We start from the raw sequence: 20,902 nt of genomic DNA on the forward strand, positions 1-20,902 counted from the left end.
ACTAAAGCTTTATACAGCTGCAACATGACATCAGATAACTATGGGCAAAATGAGTTTTCAACAGATATGAGGAGACAGAATAAGGCCCAACAAACAGAAATAGGACAATGACCAGATAATTAGTTTGGTGGTACAGGTTTCAGGATAACACTGGCCACGTTACTAGAGAGAATTCTCATGGTTCCTTGTGACAAAAAAGGTCATTTGGCCCATTGAGTCTATGGTGGTGTTCTCAGAAATGCCATCAGTCCCATTTTCCCACATATTTCTCTGTAGCCTATTTTCTCTCAGATGCCCATCAACTTCCCATTCAGTTACACTAGAGACAATATACAATAGCCAATTAACCTACCAACCTAATGTTTTTGGGATAAGATCTTCATTAGTCACATGTACATCGAAACACACAGTGAAATGCACCTTTGCGTAAAGTGTTCTGGGGGCAACCCGCAAGTGTCGCCACACTTCCGGCGCCAACATAGCACGCCCACAACTTCCTAACCTGTATGTCTTTGGAATGTGGGAGGAAACCGGAGCAGCTGGAGGAAACCCACGCAGACACGGGGAGAATGTACAAACTCCTTACAGACAGCGGCAAGATTTGAACCTGGGTCGCTGGCACTGTAATAGCATTATCTTAACCGCTATACTACCGTGCCTGCCCGTGTGGGAGGAAACCGGATTAACCATGGAGTACCCATGGAAAGCTATCTGCTGCAGCACTGTGCTCCTCTTGGAAACATGCTATGGGATATCTTATATCCATCTAAATTGGTAGACAGAACTTCGTTTTAACTTTCTGATCAGAAAGATATCACTGCTGTTAATGCAGCCCTTCCTAGTGCTGCATTGGAATGTCAATCTTGATTGCGTGCTTGTGTTTCTAGAATAGAATAAAACCGTAATCCTCTCATTTAGGGACACATGTGTCAAGGATTACCATCAGCAAAGAGGAGTGGCTGATTCATAGTCCATGGGGGCAATCATTTCCTCTCAACCTTATCATAAACTTGCTCTGTAGGGCCGTTAATGAATGGATAAAGCCATTTCCTCTCCTGAAACAGAACTTGTTGACATGTAATATATGTCTATTATCAGGTAGGATTGTCAGCTTTACCACAGACCAAACCCAGATATTGTTCTAAACTGGACTGGGCCAAATGCTACACTGTCAGAACATGGTACATATAAATCATTGAAATTTGACTCGATTTTTTTGCAAACTTTCGACAATAATAAAACATCAATATTTTCATATGGTCCAAAAGAGAGGGGGAGGGAGTGGGACAAGGGTGGAGGTGTGATGAGAGCGACAAAGGGGGAATGCTGCCCAGGGCCAGTGACTGAGGGTTGGCAGTAGACGAGTCTGAACTCTGGCCTTCAATCAAAGGAGTCAAACCCTGACTCCTTGCCTGGGAGAGTTTGGACCTTCACTCTGTACATTTCAGGCAGGTTCAGCCTTCGACGTTTCACCTCATGATCAACACAGGCCATCATAGTAGTAGGTTTCTGGCAAAGGGAGCCTGGAACCTGGTGTCCTGTGTCTGATGGCAAGATGGGGTCTGGAGGGATGAGAGAGACCAAGCCTCGGTAATGGATCGGGACAGGCGTCTGATGGAGCAGCTGGAGAGTCCCACTGTCTGGGACACAAGGTAATAAAGCCCAAAGCAGTCCCAAGTACTGTACACTGACCTCCACATATCCATTGCAGCCAGCCAACCTTCCTGCTCCACTCTGCCATATGATTACTGCAGCCAATACCACAGCTACCGCTTCAGCCTACCCAGCTGGTTTTCCTGTCTTTAGTCTACAAAACTGATGAATGAATGAAAAACCAATTTGCTATAGAATTCAGAGTCCCAGAATGAAGAAGTTTGGCATGGATGAAAGTGTCATGAGTCCTTTGTGTTATTTCCTTTAGAACTGCAAACGAAGTGATCTAACAAAGAGGGACAAACTGCTGCCGGAAGGCTAGGACTGGGAATGCGTCCAAGCTGTGGTACAAAGGAACAGACATTGAAGTATTTCATATTATTTGAAAATGATGCTTGGTCTCTTTTATATTTGTTTCATACTGCACTGTGCAAAATCTGTGTTTATGCAACCTGACTGCACTATGACTGCAACAATAAATTGCACCTACATAACACGTTTTACACAAAGGAACATGTCAGACATTTTGCGGAGACTCATTAGGCTATAGTTGCCAGGAAGGAGTATGGATAAGGAATGGGGATTGAAAGCCTGGTCAAATAGATGGGCATTGATTAAAGAAAGGGAAAGACATGCATTTACTGAACACTTTTCATGACTAAGACCTCCCAAAGCCAATGAAGTACTTTTGAAGTCACTGTTGTATTGGCAGCTGCTAATTTGCACCCAGTATGATCCCATAAATAGCAAGGTGATAATGACCAGATCATCTGTGCTTCATTGCGTTAGCTGGCGGATATTGGCAAGTGTATATCAAAATTAAAGGCAGTGAAGCAGGTATAGAAAGAAAGAACTACAGAGAGGTATTGCTGTAAAAAGTAGTAAGGTTGAAGTTAGGAACCTAGAAAGGGATAAAGTTGTCAAATTTCGAGGTGACAAGGGCATGTGTAAAGAGCAAAGAGGCCTAGGTAGATGTATAGGTAGGGAGTGCCATGGAATTAAAAAGGCAGCTTTCACAATGGGGAGATATTAAGAAAGAATGTTGATAAGGTTTGTTCTAATTGTTCTTGGCAGAAATTCCAGGGAGCACTTTACATCTGTTTATCTCATTTCTCCAGTGTTCCCTCTGGTTTTCTGCCAAAATTACAGAGATCAATAGGGAAACCCCCTGGAAATTTGATCATGTGGTGTTTATTCTGGAATAGAGGAGACATGGGTGAGGGGTTTCAGATGTAATTTGTTGTAGAAAAGAAGAAGCTAGTTTGAAATAAAGGCAATAAGCCACTGTCAGTGCTGTTTGTAACCTCCCATTTGGGTTTTTATGAATCTGGCATGTTAACTTTCGGTGTCACTCTTAGTAGCATAAGAACCATGAATCATGAGCTTTGGGATTATTTAAGGGTATCATTACAAGATGTATTGTTATAGATAAAATAATGCAAAAGATACAATGATGCAAGTGAAATAGAAAAAGAGAGTGAAGATGTACGGCAATACTAAACAAGCAAAAATTGATTTGTGCTTTCACATTCCTGCACCTAGAAAGGGCGGGAGAGGGTCCTTCCTGATCCTCTCAGGTTTCTCTACATATGGGATGAGTATGTGCAATACAAAGTCAAACACTTGCAAATGATGAAGCATCACATTTTATTCTTATTCTTCTCTGACAGGCTGAATTGAAAGACGGCCATCCTTTTGTTTCGGAGCCAGTTTACCCATCTACAGATAGACAATTACTGTTTACATGGCTTTCTTCTCAGTTGTTTGCTTATGGAAAAGAAGGGGTGTGAGTTTGTACCATACAAAGGAAGAGGCCCCGACCAGACCTAATAACCAATAACCTTGTCTGATGTGATCATTAACCTTGTTAGAAAATGCAGCAGCTCAGTTCGGTGACGGGCTTGGCACTAGAGCGTGATTTGTACCAGACACTGTTGGCAAAGCCAAGGGTTTTCTTTCAACCAGCGCTGAGAATTTAATCCTGTGTTCTCTCTTCTTCAACTCAGCCTCAACAGACTCAACATGAGATTTCAGCACTTCTTCCACCTTATTCTTGTTGTATGCACAAGTCTTCTGCTGATCAGCGGACAGAAAGCAGGTAAGCAGTTCTAATGCTTTTTATCTAAGGTTGCTGAGTGTAGAGCACTGTTTAACAGTTCTGTGTAATGTAATCATTCCAAAAGACTTCACAAGGTGTGCAGTGTTTCATCTAGGTCAAGTTATTAGAAGTGCAGCCTTTTGATAAAAACAGCAGCTGACTGGAATTAATTTTTAGCACTATGTAGTGTTACTTTTCACAAAACTCACTGGAAATTAAGGATGTTCATGTGCAAAGTCTTCCCAGTTAACCTAAAGGGTTTTATGTGTGAAGTTTTTCAAGAGTCATTAAAATCTTTGCAAATACAAAGGGCTCAAAAAGTCATAAACATCACTTAAAAAAAACTTTTGACAAATTGTGGGAAAGGTTAAATGACTGAACAGGTGCACAAGTCAACCCTTCAAGTTTACATAGAAAGAACATCAAAAATTCAGAACATGCATTTAACAATGCTCAAGACTGCATTTTTGTGTCTGTGCTTCAGAGAGTGTCAAATCCATTTAATATTAAATGGCAAACAACCAATTTGATTCAATTCTTATTTTCAGGTAAAATTGGAGAAGGAAAAATGCAAAGGCACAATTGTTTGCAAAGAAGATGTATGCCTCTCCATTCGAGAGTTCCCTTTCCCTAAGGTTTGTAACAGTAAGATCTATTGCATTATTTGCAGCTACAGACAAGCATCACCGTCTACTGGACATATTGTGATATTGAAATAACCAGCTGCACATGTAGGAGGCAAACTGAGTTGTTACTGTAGATTATTTTGTCATTTGCAGTCTGAAGAGTTTTAATTGTTTTCTTCTGTCTCCAATCTTTTCCTTGTCTTGCCCAATGGAACAGACTCATTAGGTGCTTTTATATTGGTGTAAGTTTGAGCTACTATATTCCCAAAATACAAACCAATGTAAACCTATATTGAAATGATATATAGATAATCACACCCTCCTGATGATCACTTATATCTATTTACTCTGCAGTACTTTTGTAACAACTATCAATTCAACCAAATAGTTAACTCACCTTAAGGATAATTTCAAAACAGCATTTATATGGTGTTTCAGTGTGGTGTTGGTGCTGTTGGCCACTGATACTGAGTCAAGGTAAGATTCAATAGTCAGATTTGTTATGACTCCCAGTGTGATGTCATAGATTCATAGTCACAGAAACAGACCCTTCAGCCCATTGTGTTCACCCCCTCCAATACCAAATAGCTAGCTTTCCTGATCCTACTTTCCAGCACTCAGCCAGAGCCTTCTAAAGGTCTCTCTATACATTGGTACTTCTTAGGGGCCTATCATTCTTTGCCTTGTTAATCCTCTCATAATGCATCACCTCATATTTTTCAGGGTTTCATCCCATCTCCCAATCTTACCAACTCACCAATATCATTCTATAGCTGAAAACTAATCTCCACGGTATTAAAAACCTTCCCCCACAGATCCTTTGTGCAGGCCCCAACTCACCTAAAGATGTCCCACAACATGCACTCCTGGAGCCTGGAGTGTGCTGGTCAGCAATACTTGGTGATGTGTAGCTCTTTCTGCTAGAAAACCTGCAGGCCTCGAGCAGACTGGAACTGAGTCTTCCTTCACCAAGGTGTTGGTATTTACAGCAATTGAATCAGAATCAATTTCCACCACTTGCACTGTACTACATGATGGTATCTTGCAGTCCAGAGGTTGATCCAGAATGGGCTGAGGGAGAGGAGAGGACACAGCTGGGCACACCTGAAAGCAGTGGGTCGCTGGGACTGCCCAATGGGCTAAAAGGTGTGATCTGGATGATGATGAGGAAATTCCTCCCTGTTCAGTCACACTCCAAACTCAGAACCTAAACGCCACTCTGAACTGCCCTCAAGGCTGTAGCAGGGACATGACGATCATCCACTCCCCAACCCTAGAGGCCAGCTCGCTAACACACCCCTGTTGTGAAATTTGTTGTTTTGCAGCAGCAGTACAGTGCAAAATTACTATGAATTGCAAAAATAAATAAATAGTGCAAAAAAAAAGAAAAACGAGGTCCGTGATTATGGGTTCATGGACCATTCAGAAATCTGATGGCAGAGGAGAAGAAGCTGTTCCTAAGTCATTGAATGTGGGTCTTTAGGCTCCTGTACCTCCTCCCCAATTGGTAGTAATGAGAAGAGGGCATATCCTGGATGGTGTGGGTCCATAGTGATGGATGCTGCCATCTTGAGGCACCGCCTCTTGAAGATATGATCAATGGTGATGTCTATCCCTGCGGGCATCCCTGGGAGCAGGGGTGTATTGGTATTGGTATTGGTATTTGTTTATTATTGTCACTTGTACTGAGGTACAGTGAAAATCTTGTCTTACAAACCGATCGTACAGGTCAATTCATTACACAGCACAGTACATTGGGTTAGTACAGAGCGCATTGATGTAGTAACGGGTAAAAAACAATAACAGTACAGTGTAAAGTGTCACAGCCACAGAGAAAGTGCAGTGCAATAAGGTGCAAGGTCACAACGGTAGATTGTGAGGTCATAGCCCATCTCATTGTATAAGGGAACTGTTCAATAGTCTTATCACAGTGGGGTAGAAGCTGTCCTTAAGTCTGGTGGTACGTGCCCTCAGGCTCCTGTATCTTCTACCCAATGGAAGCGGAGAGAAGAGAGAATGTCCTGGGTGGGTGGGGTCTTTGATTATGCTGGCTGCTTCACAAGACAACGAAAGGTAAAGACAGAGTCCAAGGAGGGGGAGGCTAGTGTCTGTGATGTGCTGGGCTGTGTCCACAACTCTCTGCAGCTTCTTGCGGTCCTGGGCAGAGCAGTTGCCATACCAAGCCATGATACATCTAGATAGGATGCTTTCTATGGTGCATCTGTAAAAGTTGGTGAGAGTCAAAGGGGACAAACCAAATTTCCTGAGGAAGTAGAGGCACTGGTGAGCTTTCTTGGCCATGGCTTCTACGTGATTTGACCGGGACAGGCTGCTGGTGATGTTCACTCCCAGGAACTTGAAGCTCTCAACCTCAGCACCATTGATGTAGACAGGTGCATGTACACCACCCCCTTTCCTGAAGTCAATGACCAGCTCTTTTGTTTTGTTGACATTGAGGGCAAGGTTGTTGTTATGACACCATTCAACTAAGCTCTCTATCTCCTTCCTGTACTCTGACTCATCGCTGTTTGAGATACGAACCTACAACGGTGGTGTCATCAGCAAACTTGTAGATGAAGTTAGATATGTCATGCAATCACTTGAAGCGGCAGACTTTAACCATCCAATCTAAGCGGATTAATTTGTCAGCAAACATCACAGCCAAAGCTGATTAACTCTGTCAGGGAAATAACTTGCTGAATATAGCAAAACAAGGCAACTCAAATAATTTTTTTTTGAGTTTGTAGATTGTAGGTTCAAGTGCCAAGCGGTGCCAACTTTTGGAGGAGACCTTAACTTAAATCTCTGCTGTCTTGGATGGATGTAAAGTACATTGGGTGTGATAGCGAGCTGGCCTCTAGGGTTGGGGAGTGGATGATAGTCAAGTCAGCTCAGAGTGGTGTTTAGGTTCTGAGTATGGAGTGTGACTGAACAGGGAGGAATTTCCTCACCATCATCCAGATCACATCTTTTAGCCTATTGGGCATTCCCAGCGACCCACTGCTTTTGGGTGTGCCCAGCTGTGTACTCTCCTCTCCCTCAGCCCACACTGGATCAACCTCTGGACTGCAGGATACCATTTGTGTAGTACAGTGCGAATGGTGGGAAAAGATCCTCAGGTTTACTTTCAGGGAACAGAAAACTTTATCCAGAAGGAAGATTTGCAGCTCAGGACTGACTTAATATTGGTATCACTTCCCTGCAGGTGCTGCTGCTTGCATGTAGGATTATTTCAAATGTGGACCAGCTCAATGTCAGTGAATTACTCTCCTCAAGTGAAAGGCAAACCCAAATGAGAGTATTCCAACCAAGCTAAGATTAAATTGAAATGTTATCTTCATGATTGATACACTGTGATGCCTATTGGTTATTTAAGCAGGCATAGTGTGATTTCTTTCCTTAGGTATCCAGCCCGACACACCCTATGTTACCCTTCTGAGTGGATTCTAATATCACACTTCGATGTAAGTGATGGAGGGACAATTGGCTCCACTGCAATAAATATTTAAATATGCTAAAATTCTGAAATAAGCTGTTTAAATAGAAATTAGTTCTTAATAATTTAATTGTATGAATAGAACAGAGTGAACAGGGAAGTTCAAGGAGTATCCCCTCAGTAAATAATATTGCATTAACTATTTATAAACTGTCTTCCCCACATACCCCCAAACTTTGTACCTGAAGTTACTAACTAACCTAACAAGGGGCATCAGGAATATATATCAAACATAGAATTGTCTGGACTGAAAAGCAACCCCAGTGTTTCATTACAAATCAATATATGTTATTTTTCCTATCCCTTGCTTGCATGGCCAATTATCACCAGCACTTTCTTAAAGTCTAATTGCAGGTGTCTTCACATTAACTATCAGAAAAACACATCTTGTGCACATTCACAGGCTTTTAAAGACATTAACACCTTATCTGCTGGTTCCATTGCTAAGTGTGGTCACAATTACATAATCACATCACATCTACATGACTAATCCTTCAAGATAGTTTTACTGTTTCAACACACATAGCAAAGAAATATAATTTAGTCCAACAAATAGATCTTTACCCTGGTGGTAGTGAGTGAAATTAATGTCAAGCATTAAATGGATTAAATATGTCATGCAATTGCTTGAAGCAGCAGACCTTAACCATCCAATTTAAGCTGATTAATTTGTCAACAAACGTCACAGCCATAACTTGCTGAATGTAGCAACACAATGCAACTCAAGTATTTTTTTCTGAGTCTGTAGATTGTAGGTTCAGTGCCAAGTGGTGCCAACTTTGGAGGAGACCTTAAATCTCTGCTGTCTTGGATGGATGTAAAGTACATTGGGAGGTAATTTCAAAGAAGAGCAGGGTGGCTATCCACAGTGTCTTGATTTACAACATTTCTTAAAGTCTATTCAGAAATTTTGTTTCCTTTTTCTACTCTCTGTGTGCAGTAATTAAATCTAAAGTGCCTGTTCACAAGCTCTCTTGTGAGTCTGAATTTGTGCCTTATCAATTTGTACCTAAAAAGATCTACCTCCTGAGCTGTTGTTTCTGCGTATAACCTCTTCTTCACTGGTGGTCACTCTGGGTCAAGGATGAGTTTCTTCCACCGCAGTTCTGAAGAATGGAAGATGCCTGTGTGTGAATTCTCTTTAACGTGGTGTGACTGTTGCACGTTATCTACCACACACACCACACACACACACATACACACCACACACATATGGAAAGACACACACAGACAAAAATACACAAAGACACCGACCACACAGATACAACAAACCACACAGACAGACAGACACTGAGACAGATGGACGGACAGACAGATAGACAGACAGACACAACACACACACATATATGTATATACTGCACAAACAACACCTAATGTCAGGATTGAACCCAAGTCCTTGGAGTTGTAAGGTCAATTCTCAGCAGCAATGGGGGCTGATGTCGCTGTGTTGGTGGCCTCCCTGGGATGGCAGCTGTTGATGTTGTGGAAAGAAGGAGGGGAAGAAGTTTGCGCCTGTTGTCCCAGTTTGGTAACAGCAATACTGATTCTGAGGATTATCAGGGAAAGTTGCCTAACTCAACAGTGGGAGAAAGGTTACTGCTAGGAAATAAGGAAATTATAAAACAAAATAAAAGTTGTAATGAATTTTACAGTGGTGATTATTGGGAAAGGAATGTAGTTACACTTGATCGTTAGCAGAATCAGATTTCCACTGTCTAATCACTTCATGTCCTTTTAACTTCCTTTAACAACCATTTTGGAAGTCCTATTTTACAAGAAGCGTCAACATTCAAAAGGATTGTGATTTCTGGAACATTTCCAGTGAAGGCTTTTATTAATTCATTCACTTCTCCAGGAGGTATAAAAATTAATAAATTTATTTCGGCATCCCTAATTAACCTTGAGAAGGTGGTGGGGAACCGTGTTCTTACACCACTCAAATCACTGCAGTCATTCTGTATAGATCGCACACACCGCAGCCACTGCTGTGCAAGGGAAGAATGTTTAGGGTGTTTGATGGAATGCCATTCAAGCAGACTGCTTTCTTCTGGATGATGTCAAGCATTTTGGAAGTTGTTGGAGCTGTACTTATAAAGACAGCATTCCATCACACTAATGAAGTGTGCCTTGCAGCTGGTGGACAGATTTTGGAATGTCAGGAGATCATAGGGTCATAGAGTTGTAGCATGGAAACAGGCCATCGGCCCACCACATCCACACCGACCAGAGGGCACCCATCCATATTAATCCATTGGTATTGGTATTGGTATTGGTTTATTATTGTCACTTGTACTGAGGTACAGTGAAAAAACTTGTCTTGCATACCAATCGTACAGGTCAATTCATTACACGGTGCAGTTACATTGGGTTAGTACAGAGTGCATTGATGTAGTACAGGTAAAAACAGTAACAGTACAGAGTAAAGTTTCACAGCTACAGAGAAAGTGCAGTGCGATAAGGTGCAAGGTCACAACAAGGTTAGATCATGAGGTCATAGTCCTTCTCATCATATAAGGGAACCATTCAATAGTCTTAGCACAGTGGGGGTAGAAGCTGTCCTTAAAGTCTGGTGGTACGTGCCCTCAGGCTCCTGTATCTTCCACCTGATGGAAGAGGAGAGAAGAGAGAATGACCCGGGTGGGTGGGGGTCTTTGATTACGCTGGCTGCTTTTGCCAAGACAGTGAGAGGTAAAGACAGAGTCCAAGGAGGGGAGGCTGTTGTCCATGATGTGCTGGGCTGTGTTCACAACTCTCTGCAGTTTCTCGCGGTCCTGGGCACAGAGCAGTTGCCTAACCAAGCCATGATGCATCGATAAAAGTTGGTGAGTGTCAAAGGGGACAAACTGAATTCTTTAGCCTCCTGAGGAAGCAGAGGTGCTGGTGAGCTTTCTTGGCTGTGGCATCTACGTGATTGGACCAGGACAGGCAGGTTGGTGATGTTCACTCCAGGAACTTTAAGTTCTCAACCCTCTTGACCTCAGTACTGTTTATGTAGACCACTGCCCCCTTTTCTGAAGTCAATGCCAGCTCTTTTGTTTTGTTGACATTGAGGACAAGGTTGTTGTCATGACACCATTCCACTATGCTCTCTATCTCCTTCCTGTACTCCTCATCATTGTTTGAGATATGATCTACAACAGTGGTATCATCTGCAAACTTGTAGATGAAGTTAGAGCAGAATCTGGGCCATACAGTCATGAATGTATAGGGAGTAGTGTAGAGGGCTGAGTACGCAGCCTTGTGGGGCACCAGTGTTGAGAATAATTGTGCCAGAGGTATTACTGCTTATCCTCACTGATTGTGGTCTGTTGGTTAGAAAGTCAAGGATCCAGTTACAGAGGGAGGTATTGAGTCCTAGGTCTGGAGTTTGGTGACAAGTTTGCTTGGGATTATTGTATTGAAGGCAGAGCTGTAGTCAATAAACAATAGTCTAACGTAGGTATCTTTACTGTCCAGATGCTCCAGAGCTGAGTGTAGGGCCAGGGAGATGGGGTCCACTGTAGACCTGTTTCGGCGATAGGCGAATTGCAGAGGGTTGAGGTTGTCTGGGAGGCTGGAGCTGATGCGTGCCATGACCAGTTTCTCAAAGCACTTCATGATGGTGGACGTCAGAGTCACTGGTCAGTAGTCATTGTCATCACGTCACCTTGCTTTTCTTCGGTACCGGGATGATAGTAGTCTTCTTAAGACAGGTGGCAATCCGAGATTGAAGCAGGGAGAGGTTAAATATGTCTGCAAATACTTCTGCCAGCTGATCAGCACAAGATCTGAGCACACGGCCAGGGACACCATCTGGGCCAGATGCTTTCCTCGTGTTCACTCTCTGGAAGACTGATCTTATGTCCTCAACGGTGACCACGGGTTCAGTTGCATTGGAGGCTGTCAGGGTGGGTGGAGACAATCCACTTCCCTTCTGTTCAAAACGAGCATAGAATGCATTAAGCTCATCAGGGAGGGGATGTGCTGTTGTTAACTATGCAGCCCGTCTTCGTCTTGTAGGCCTGTTATGGTATATAAGCCCTGCTATAGCTGACGGCTGGTCTGGGACTCTATTTTGAGTTGGTATTGCCTCTTGGCATCCTGATAGCTTTCTGAAGGTCATATCTTGATTTCTTGTACAGATCAGGATCACCAGATTTGTGTGCAGCAGGTCCTCGACTTCAGTAGGGAGTGGATCTCTCGGTTCATCCATGGTTTCTGTTTGGGAACACCCTTATTGTCCTCTGTGGTACACGGTCCTCAACACGCTGATAAAAGTCTGTGATGGTGGTGGCATACTCATCTAGGCCTGGCAGCTGAAGTCTTTGAACATGGACCAGTCTACTGTCTCAAAGCAGTCACGCAGGAGCTCATCTGCTTCCTCAGACCATCACCGCACGACTCTCTGTACCGGATCCTCCCGTTTCAGTTTCCATTTGTTTGCAGGGAGAAGGAGCACAGCCTGGTGGTCTGATTTCCCAAAGTGAGGACGAGGGGTGGCTCGGAAGGGCATCTTTGGTTGTATAGCAGTGGTCAAGGGTGTTAGCGCCCCTGGTGGAGCAGGAGATTGTGCTGGTAGTATTTTGGTAACACACTCTTGAGGTTGACCTGATTGAAGTCACCTGCAATAAAGAAGAAGGCCTCAGGGTATCCTGTCTCAAGGTTGTTGACCACGGAGTATAGATCATTGAGTGGCAGGCTTCATGTCCGTCTGTGGTGGGATGTAGACTGCCATCAGGATAGCTGAAAGTGAACTCCTTGGCAGATAGAATGGTCGATACTTTCACTGTTAGATATTCCAGGCTGCATGAGCAGGAGCTCGCCAGGACCATCACGTCCAAGCACAACAAGTTATTGATTAAGAAGCAGACCCCTCCGCCTTTAACTTTGCCTGAGGACGCTGTATGGTCCATTCGATGAATTGAGAAGCCCTCAGGTTGAATAGCACAGTCAGGTGAGGCAGGTGTAAGCCACGTTTCAGTGAGACATAGCATACAACAGTCCCTCAGTTCTCTTTGGTAGGTCAGTCGTACCCTTAGTTCATCAACTTTGTTCTCAAATGGACTGAATGTTAGCTAGTAGCATGCTGGGGAGGGGGGGTCTTGTATCCACGTTGTTTCAGTCTCGCCTGCAGCCCAGCCCTCTTGCCACGTTTCCGACTCTTCGGTCCTGGAGTGAAGCCACTAGGTAAGTGATTGTTTAAGGTCAGACCTGTACGACCTGGAGTAGATTCCCCTGGACTGGATGGTAAGTAACTTCTCCTTGCTAGACTTTGAAGACCTGGAGTGGATTCATCTGGACTGGAAGGTAAGTGACTGCCGGTGAACAGAACCTGCTGTCCATCACATCAATACCCATCATAATTTTTTCTACCTCAATCGTGTCTCCTGTTAACCTCCTGCACTCCAGGTAAAACAGTCCGAGCCTCTTCTCATAACTAAAATGCTCATCCCAGGCAACATCCTGGTGAATCTCCTCTGCACCCTCTCCAGCCTGTCCTCCGAAGAGTGACTCACTCTCCGCAGCATACCCAGTCTCTGATGTGTTCTGGTAAGTGCCGCATGTGTGTATGGATTATCCAATTGAGCTTTCTGGTCAGTAGTGATCTTCAGGAAGTTGATAGTGGAGACTCAGCAATAGTACCAAAGATACAGAAAATAGGAGCAGGAGTGGGCTATTTGGCCCTTTAAGCTTGCCCTGCCATTCATTGAAATCATGATTGATCTTCTACTTCAACAATATTTTCCTGCAGTCCCCATATCCCTTGATTCCCTTAATATCCAGACATCTATCCATCTCTTTTGAACAAATGCAATGACTGAGCCTGTACAGACCTTGGAATAAGGAGTTCAAAGGACTTACCACCCACTGCATGAAGGAATTTCTCCTCATCTCAGTCCTAAAGAGCCCATTCCTTATTTTGAGACTGATCCCTTCAGATGAGGGAAACATCCTCCCTGCTTTCAGCCTGTCAAGCCCTGTAACAATTTTAAATTTCAATGAAATCTCTCATTCTTCTAAACTCTAGAGAATACAGGCATGGTCTATTCAATCTCTCCTCATTCAACAAACCTGCCATCCCTGGAACCAGTCTGGTGAGTATTTGTGGCACTCCCTTAGTCAGCAATTGTTCCTTTTTTAGGTTTGGAGACTGAAACTGTATACGGGACTCCAGCTGCAGTTTCACCAAGGTCCCAGTGGAACTGGAGTAAGACATTTGTACTCAAATCCTTTTGTAATGGAGGTGAACATAATACATACCTTTTTAATCACTTACAGTACCTGCATATTGGCTTTCAGTGACTGGTGTACAAACACACCTAGGTCCCTTCAACATTATCCAAAGTGTGACCATTTAAAAAAAAATTCTGCTTTTCAGTTCTGTGCACTAAAGTAGATAACATCACATTTTTCCATAGTACATTGCATTTGCCATATTTTTACTCACTCAATGAGCTTGTTTCCTACTGCCAGTTTTATATCATCAGCAAACTTTGTCTTCAACCAAATTATTGATATAGATTGTGAGTAGCTTGGGTCCGATCATTGATCCCTGTGGTATCTCGAGTCACAGCTGTTAATCTAGGAAATTCCCACATTTTGCTTCTGTCAAACGATTAGTTCCCAGTCTACATCAGTACATTGTGCCCGACTGCATGTGCTTTAACCTTGTTGTCAATGTCTTTTATGGGATTGTATCGAAAGCCTTCTGAAAGTCCAAACAGGCCTCACTCACTGGTTCCCACTTCTCTATTCTACCAATCACGTCCTCAAAGAACTCCGGACAAACATAATTTTTTGTTTCATAAATTTATGCAGATTCTAATTAATCTTATCTTTTTTTCAAAGTGCTCTGTTTATTACATCCTTCATTGGAGATTCTAGCGTTTTTCCTGTGACTGACATTACACTAACAAGCTGATAGTTCCCTGTTTTTGTCTCCCTTCTTTCTTAAACACTGGGGTCACATTTCCTACCCTCTAACAATTCCAGAAGCTATAGAATTTTGGAAAATGATAACCAGAGTGTTCACTCTCTACAGCAACTGCTTCTAAAACTCTGGCTGTAGTCTCACCAGCTCCCTTGTATGTTTTTAAAACGAACACTCATTTACTTCAGTTGTACTTATCAGACCCTTGGTTCTCAGGTATTTCTGCCAGGACTTTTGTTCCACCTTCCATGAAGACGGACACAAAGTAATTCCTTTGCCATTTTGTTGTTCCTCGTAATAAATTCTACCACCTCTGTCCTTGCTTGCCTTTTCCTTTTTACATTTGTTTCTTGACAGTCTTGGTGGTTAGTCCCTCTCTCTTGTTGGAGATGGACATTTTTTGGTGCAAATGTTACCTGCCATTTATTAGCCCAAGCCTGAATATTGTTTGTTGAGATATTCTGAATGGAATTGAACATTGTGTAATCATCAGTGAATATCCCTTCTGATATTATAATGGAAGGTCAGTGATGAAACAGCCTGGGACTGTGCCCTGAGGAACTTTGGTACTGAGGAACTGGAATGATTAACTTCCAACAGCCACAACCATCCATCTTCTTTTGTGTAAGGTGTGACTTCAACCACTGGAGTATTTTCCCACTGATGCCCAGAGACTTCAGTTTTACCAGGGCTGCTTGAAGTCACACTCATCAAATGTTGCTTTGATGTCAACTGAATGTTTCTGGCATTGGTGAGCAGATTGAGTATGTGTTGTTTGACAGTATTGTGCACTTTGTTAATGATTGAGAGTAGGCTAATTGGGTGGTACGTAGTCAGATTGGATGTGTCTATTTTTACATAATATGCCTGGGCAGTTTTTCAACATCATCAGTGAGATGCCAGTGTTGTAAGTGTACTGGAACTGCTTGGCTAGAGGTGCAGATGGCTCTGTAGCAAAGTCTTCAGTACTGGCAAGCGGAGCATAATGTGAGAAAATGTGAAATTGTCCACGTGAAATAAAAAAAATTAAAAAAGCACATTAGTTAAATGGTGAGAGATTGCAAAATCCTGAGATGCAGAGGGCTCTGGGTGTGCGAGTGCATGATTTGCAAAAGGCTTGTATGCAGGTAGTGTGAGTAATTAAAAAGCAAACAGAATATAATTGTTTATTACTATGGGAATTGAGGAAGGAGTTTACATTTCAGTTTTGTAAGACATTGGCAGGAACACATGTGAAGTAATTGGTCATCATATTTAAGGATGTTAATGCATCAGAAGCGGTTCAGAGAGGGTTTACTAGACAGACATCTGGAAGAGAAATGATGTCTTATGAGGAATGTTGGACAGGCTAGGCTTCTTGATGGAGACATATAAGATTCTAAGTGGTCTTTACAGGGTAGATGTGGAGAATATCTCCTCTTGCAAGAGACATACAAGCTGTTTAATTATCCATCTGTATTCACAACTAGATGTGATAGGACTGCTGAGCTTTTGATTCTTTTTGTTGGTTGTGAGATTGCTTAGATCTGTCTAATGCATTCTGTTTTTTGCCCTCCAGCATGCATGTAATCCTAGCTTCACTCAGCTGGCACCTCATCATTGTTTGGTTTGTCTGGTGCTGCTCCCAGCATGCCCTTCTGTATACCTCACTGAACTAGAGTTGATCCTCTAGCTTGATAGTAATGGCAGAGTGAGGGATGTGACGTTACAGATTATGGTGAACATTCCCCTTACTGCTGATGGTCCACAGCAACTCATGGATGCCAAATTTTCAGCTGCCAGATATATTCTGAAGCTACAAATTTATCAGTTATAGTGCTACATACCATGATGGTGTGAGTCCTCAGTGCAAAGGCGGGATGCTGTCTCCTAAGGGATTGTGCAGTGACTAATGAACTAATGCATCTGCCTTGTATAGATTGGTGAGAATGAGATCAAGCAAGTTAACTCCCTATGTTGATTCATTCACCACCTGCTGCATAGAACACAGAACAGTAAAGCACAGGAACAGGCCCTTCGCCCCACAATGTCTGTGCCGCCCATGATGCTAATTTAAACTAATCCCATCTGCCTGCACACGTTAAGACCAAGTCTGGTGGTTACGTCCTTCAGGATTCAGGCAGCTTGGTCTGTGATGGTGCTACCAAGCCACTCTTGGCGACAAACATTGAAGTCCCCGAACCAGAGTACATTCTGTGCCCTTGCTATTTTCAGTGCTCCTTCCAAGCATTTTTCTACATGGAAGAGCATTGCTTCAGCAGTTGAGGAAGGATGGCAGCTGGTAATCAGGCAGAGGTTTCCTTATCCTCTTTTGACCTGATACCATGAAGTTTCATGGGGTCTGGAGTTGATGCTAAGGTCTATAAGGCCCTTCCTCTCTCCTGTAAACCACTGTGCTACCCTCATGGGTGGGTCTGTGCAGCTGGTGGGACAGAACACCAAAGGATTGTGATGGAGTCAGAAACATTCATTAGAGACGAAATGTTAGATATGAGCATAACTATTGTCAGGTTGTGGCTTGATGAGTGGTGTGGGACAGCTCCCCCAATTTAGACACCAGTCCCCAGCTGTTTGTGAGAAGCACCTTGCAAGGTGAAGGTAAGCTTAGAACTGGGAAGGACTTTGCCATGTCTGAATTTGATGTTCAGGTCAAGGTTAGGTGATCCATCTGGTTTCATCCTTTCTTAGCCTGAGCATTGTGCCAATGAAACAACTGAATTGTTTTCTAGATCAACACAGGGTGGGTCTGGAGTTGGGTATAGGCCAGACTGAGTAAGGAGGACAATTTTCTTACCCTGTAGGGTGATGGAGAACCAGTATAGGTTTTCACAAAAAGCCAATAGTGTTTTTGTTCATCATTACTAAAACATGAACTCAGTCCACTGGATTTTTTTGTTCAGGATTACTAGTCTGGTAATTTAACTATATGTCACCACTGCACAAGTGGCAGCACATCTCCCACAGACTTGCACTGAAATACACTGAACCAGAGTGGAAGGAAACGGTTTCAGCCTGCAATTGTATATGTAGCAAACTCCTACATTTGCCTATCCTGAAAGTGGGGCAGTAGAGTAACAACCATGGTGTGGAAATTGGAGAGACACAGATCCTTTCAACAAAACAAAGGATGTTCAATGTGCAAGAGATATGATTAAGGTAAATGTCTGTCTTTTCAAAACAAAAGCATAATTAGTAGTGATATCTTTATGTATTTAATAAAACCACATAGGCCTAAGTATCCAGCATAAACACTTACAGCTTCAACAGTCCTATCCCAGAGGCCACGTGGTGGTTGCTCATATACTCTTCATTTCAAATGCCAGAATACATGGTAAATGATTATTTTCAGTACTGAGACTGACAAGTGTTTATCAGGAAAGGATCTCAAGGGATACAATTCAAAGAGAGGTAAATGAACAAAGTATAGATTAGCCATGCTCTAACTGAATGGCACAATGGGCTTAAGGGCCTGAAAAGTCCATTCCTGTTTCAATCACCTACAAAAAGCAGCAGCAGCCAATTCACATAACAATTATAAAGCCCATGTTCTACTTCTCTGGTTAGACATCCCTAGATCTTGCTTGCTTACCTTACCTTACTGATGATTTCAAGCAGCTACTCCTGCATCAAATTCTGGAAACTTACTGTTGTCTACAAGGGTTTGATCCCTGAACCACAATGGGTTTGCAAATCCCAGCCATAGCAACAAGGAGGATACTACAATTAACCTCAAAACACTGGGCTAGAGGGGAGAACTTAATCTTGACTGTTATAGTCCTCCACCTGGAAGTCCAGGTAAGTGGATCGTGGGCGAGGACAGGTCTGGATTTGGTAAAAGAACCCCTGACATTAAATATATGACCAAAAAAGAATCAGAGTCAAGGCTCACATGGCAGTTCACAGAATGAGTTATTATAGATGTCTTAATTATGTTTTTCTTCCTAAAAATAGACGGCCAGTGAAAACACAAAGGACTTAGAGCACCTGCTACTGCTTCACTATCTCGGATTTTCAAAGGTGGGGTGAAAACTGAAAAGGACCTGTTTATTTCAAAGAATTCAGACTGGAGAGAACACTAGTTTTTGATTGGTGAACACATATTCACTCAAGACTTGGACAAAGAGTTCCTAATGAAAAAGCAACAGAAAATCATAGAAGCAGAACCTTAAACCAATGCTCAAAATTGGAAACATAATTCTCTCCAGGTAATTACTTCCTTCGACAGAAGACAACCAAAGGACAACTAAAATATGTATTTCGCTGTAATTGCAATCAAGTGCGTGAATTGCCACTTGAATAGTTATAATATCAAAATTATGTGGTTTAGCAATCTACATTCCAGTTAAGTTAAACTAGATCATGCGATTGTAAAATAAACCTCATCTTTCTCAACTATAACATTGCACCATTATTGAGGTTCTTTAAGAAACGATCTGGGTAGAAATTAGTGAAATGTAATTACTGAAACTTATTTAACCTTCAATAATTGGATCTCTCATTTCTGAAACAAATTAAAGATATTGTATCAATGCCGTGCTTTTGCCATCACTTGCTCTCATCTTTCCCCATCTAACCTTCTCAATCCTTCCCTAATGAATCAACTTACTATGATATAGTTCACATTATCCTCACTTAAGTACAGTGGTTAATTTGAAATTCTTGATCTCCACAACCTTTGAAAATAGCAAAATCTGATTTTAGAGGCATACAGCACAGAAGCAGCCCTTAAGACCGACATATCCATGTCAACCTTTTTGCCCATTACACTAATTCCATGTAGGACATTATCCTCCTATACCTTGCCTATTTAAGTGTCTACCTAAATGCCTCTTAAACATAGTAATTGTATCCAATTCCAACACCTCCTCTGGCAGCGTGTATACCATTGGGAGGTGGAATGGAATGGAATGGAACACCTGCTCTGGCAGCGTGCCCACGTATCAACCATTCTCTGTGTAAAAGAAAACTTACCCCTCAATTATCTTTTCTCACCTCAAATCTATGCCCTCGTTTTTGATTCCCCTACCATGTGATTATCCACCCGATCTCTACCTCTCAATCTCACCCCTCAGCCTCTTTTGTTCCATGGAAAACAAGCCCAGCCCAACCAATCCAGGCAACATCCTGGTGAACATCCTCTGCACCCTCTCCAGTGCAACCACATCCTTCTTACTGTGTGGCGACCAGAAATGCACATAATACTCCAGGTGCAACCTAACCCAGTGTTTTGTAAGGTTGCAACATAAGTCCCAAGGTTATATTCATGCCTCAACCCATGAAGGCAAGCATGCTGTATGCCTTCTTCACCACTCTGTTGACCCTTGTAGCCACTTTCAGGGAACTAGTAACTTGGACACCCCCTCCACCCCCCCCCCCCCCCAAGGTGTCTCGTTCATCAGCATTCCTTGCTGCATCATTCACACCACCTTTCCCCCTGTTTAGTGGTGGGAAGACACAGGCAAGCATATGGTCTCGTACACACAATAAATGGAAATAGTAAAACAATCAAAGCCAGATCAATTTTCCCCCCCATGCATCCCCCCCCCCCAAAGTATGCCGTTGTTAGTTCAGTGAAATTGTAGGGGGGAAAAACAATACAAAGTGAAAATTTTGGGCAAACAACCAGATGTTCAGCTCTAGTTGCAGCTGCATTTAAAAACCTTCATCTAATGGAAAGTTACTTCCAATAACCTGATACATTGTTTGAAACAAAGATTGCAACAATTATGATTTTCTTATTAAAAAAATATACCTACCCTTTCCCACCTTTGTATAACATTAAAGGACTCAAAAATAATTTAAGAGTTCAAGGTTTGTATGTGTTAAGCCCCTGGCCCCATCTTTGTGCCACCAGTTGACTGCCTCCTCAAACCTTGTGGAAAGCAGTAGCTAACTTATGGTGAGAGTTTTCAGGCAAGGGCAACCAGTTGGTTTGCAAACCGAAATACCACCACTGCAGTGACCCCACTCAAAATGCAATAAAACATTCATTTGATGCACAAATTCAAGTCAAAACCAAAAAGTCGTAATTTTTTTTCCTTCCCAAATGTGCATGGTGCAGAGGAGTGGGATACTTCTCAATATGACAGTGGGAGTTACCCAATCACTGAAACATAAAA

General features: G+C 42.6%; 1 protein-coding gene across 1 annotated transcript; it reads left to right on the forward strand.

The window, feature by feature from the left end:
- Positions 1 to 3,675: 3,675 nt before the first annotated feature.
- On the forward strand, positions 3,676 to 19,326 carry apela (apelin receptor early endogenous ligand). Its single transcript, XM_052040721.1, has 3 exons — positions 3,676 to 3,751; positions 4,300 to 4,386; positions 18,735 to 19,326. The coding sequence occupies exons 1-2, from the start codon at positions 3,676 to 3,678 to the stop codon at positions 4,383 to 4,385; spliced, it is 162 nt and encodes a 53-aa protein (XP_051896681.1). The 3' UTR covers position 4,386; positions 18,735 to 19,326.
- Positions 19,327 to 20,902: the final 1,576 nt, after the last annotated feature.

The sequence above is a fragment of the Pristis pectinata genome, chromosome 2 (genome assembly GCF_009764475.1).
Source record: "Pristis pectinata isolate sPriPec2 chromosome 2, sPriPec2.1.pri, whole genome shotgun sequence".
Taxonomy (NCBI): Eukaryota; Metazoa; Chordata; class Chondrichthyes; order Rhinopristiformes; family Pristidae; genus Pristis; species Pristis pectinata.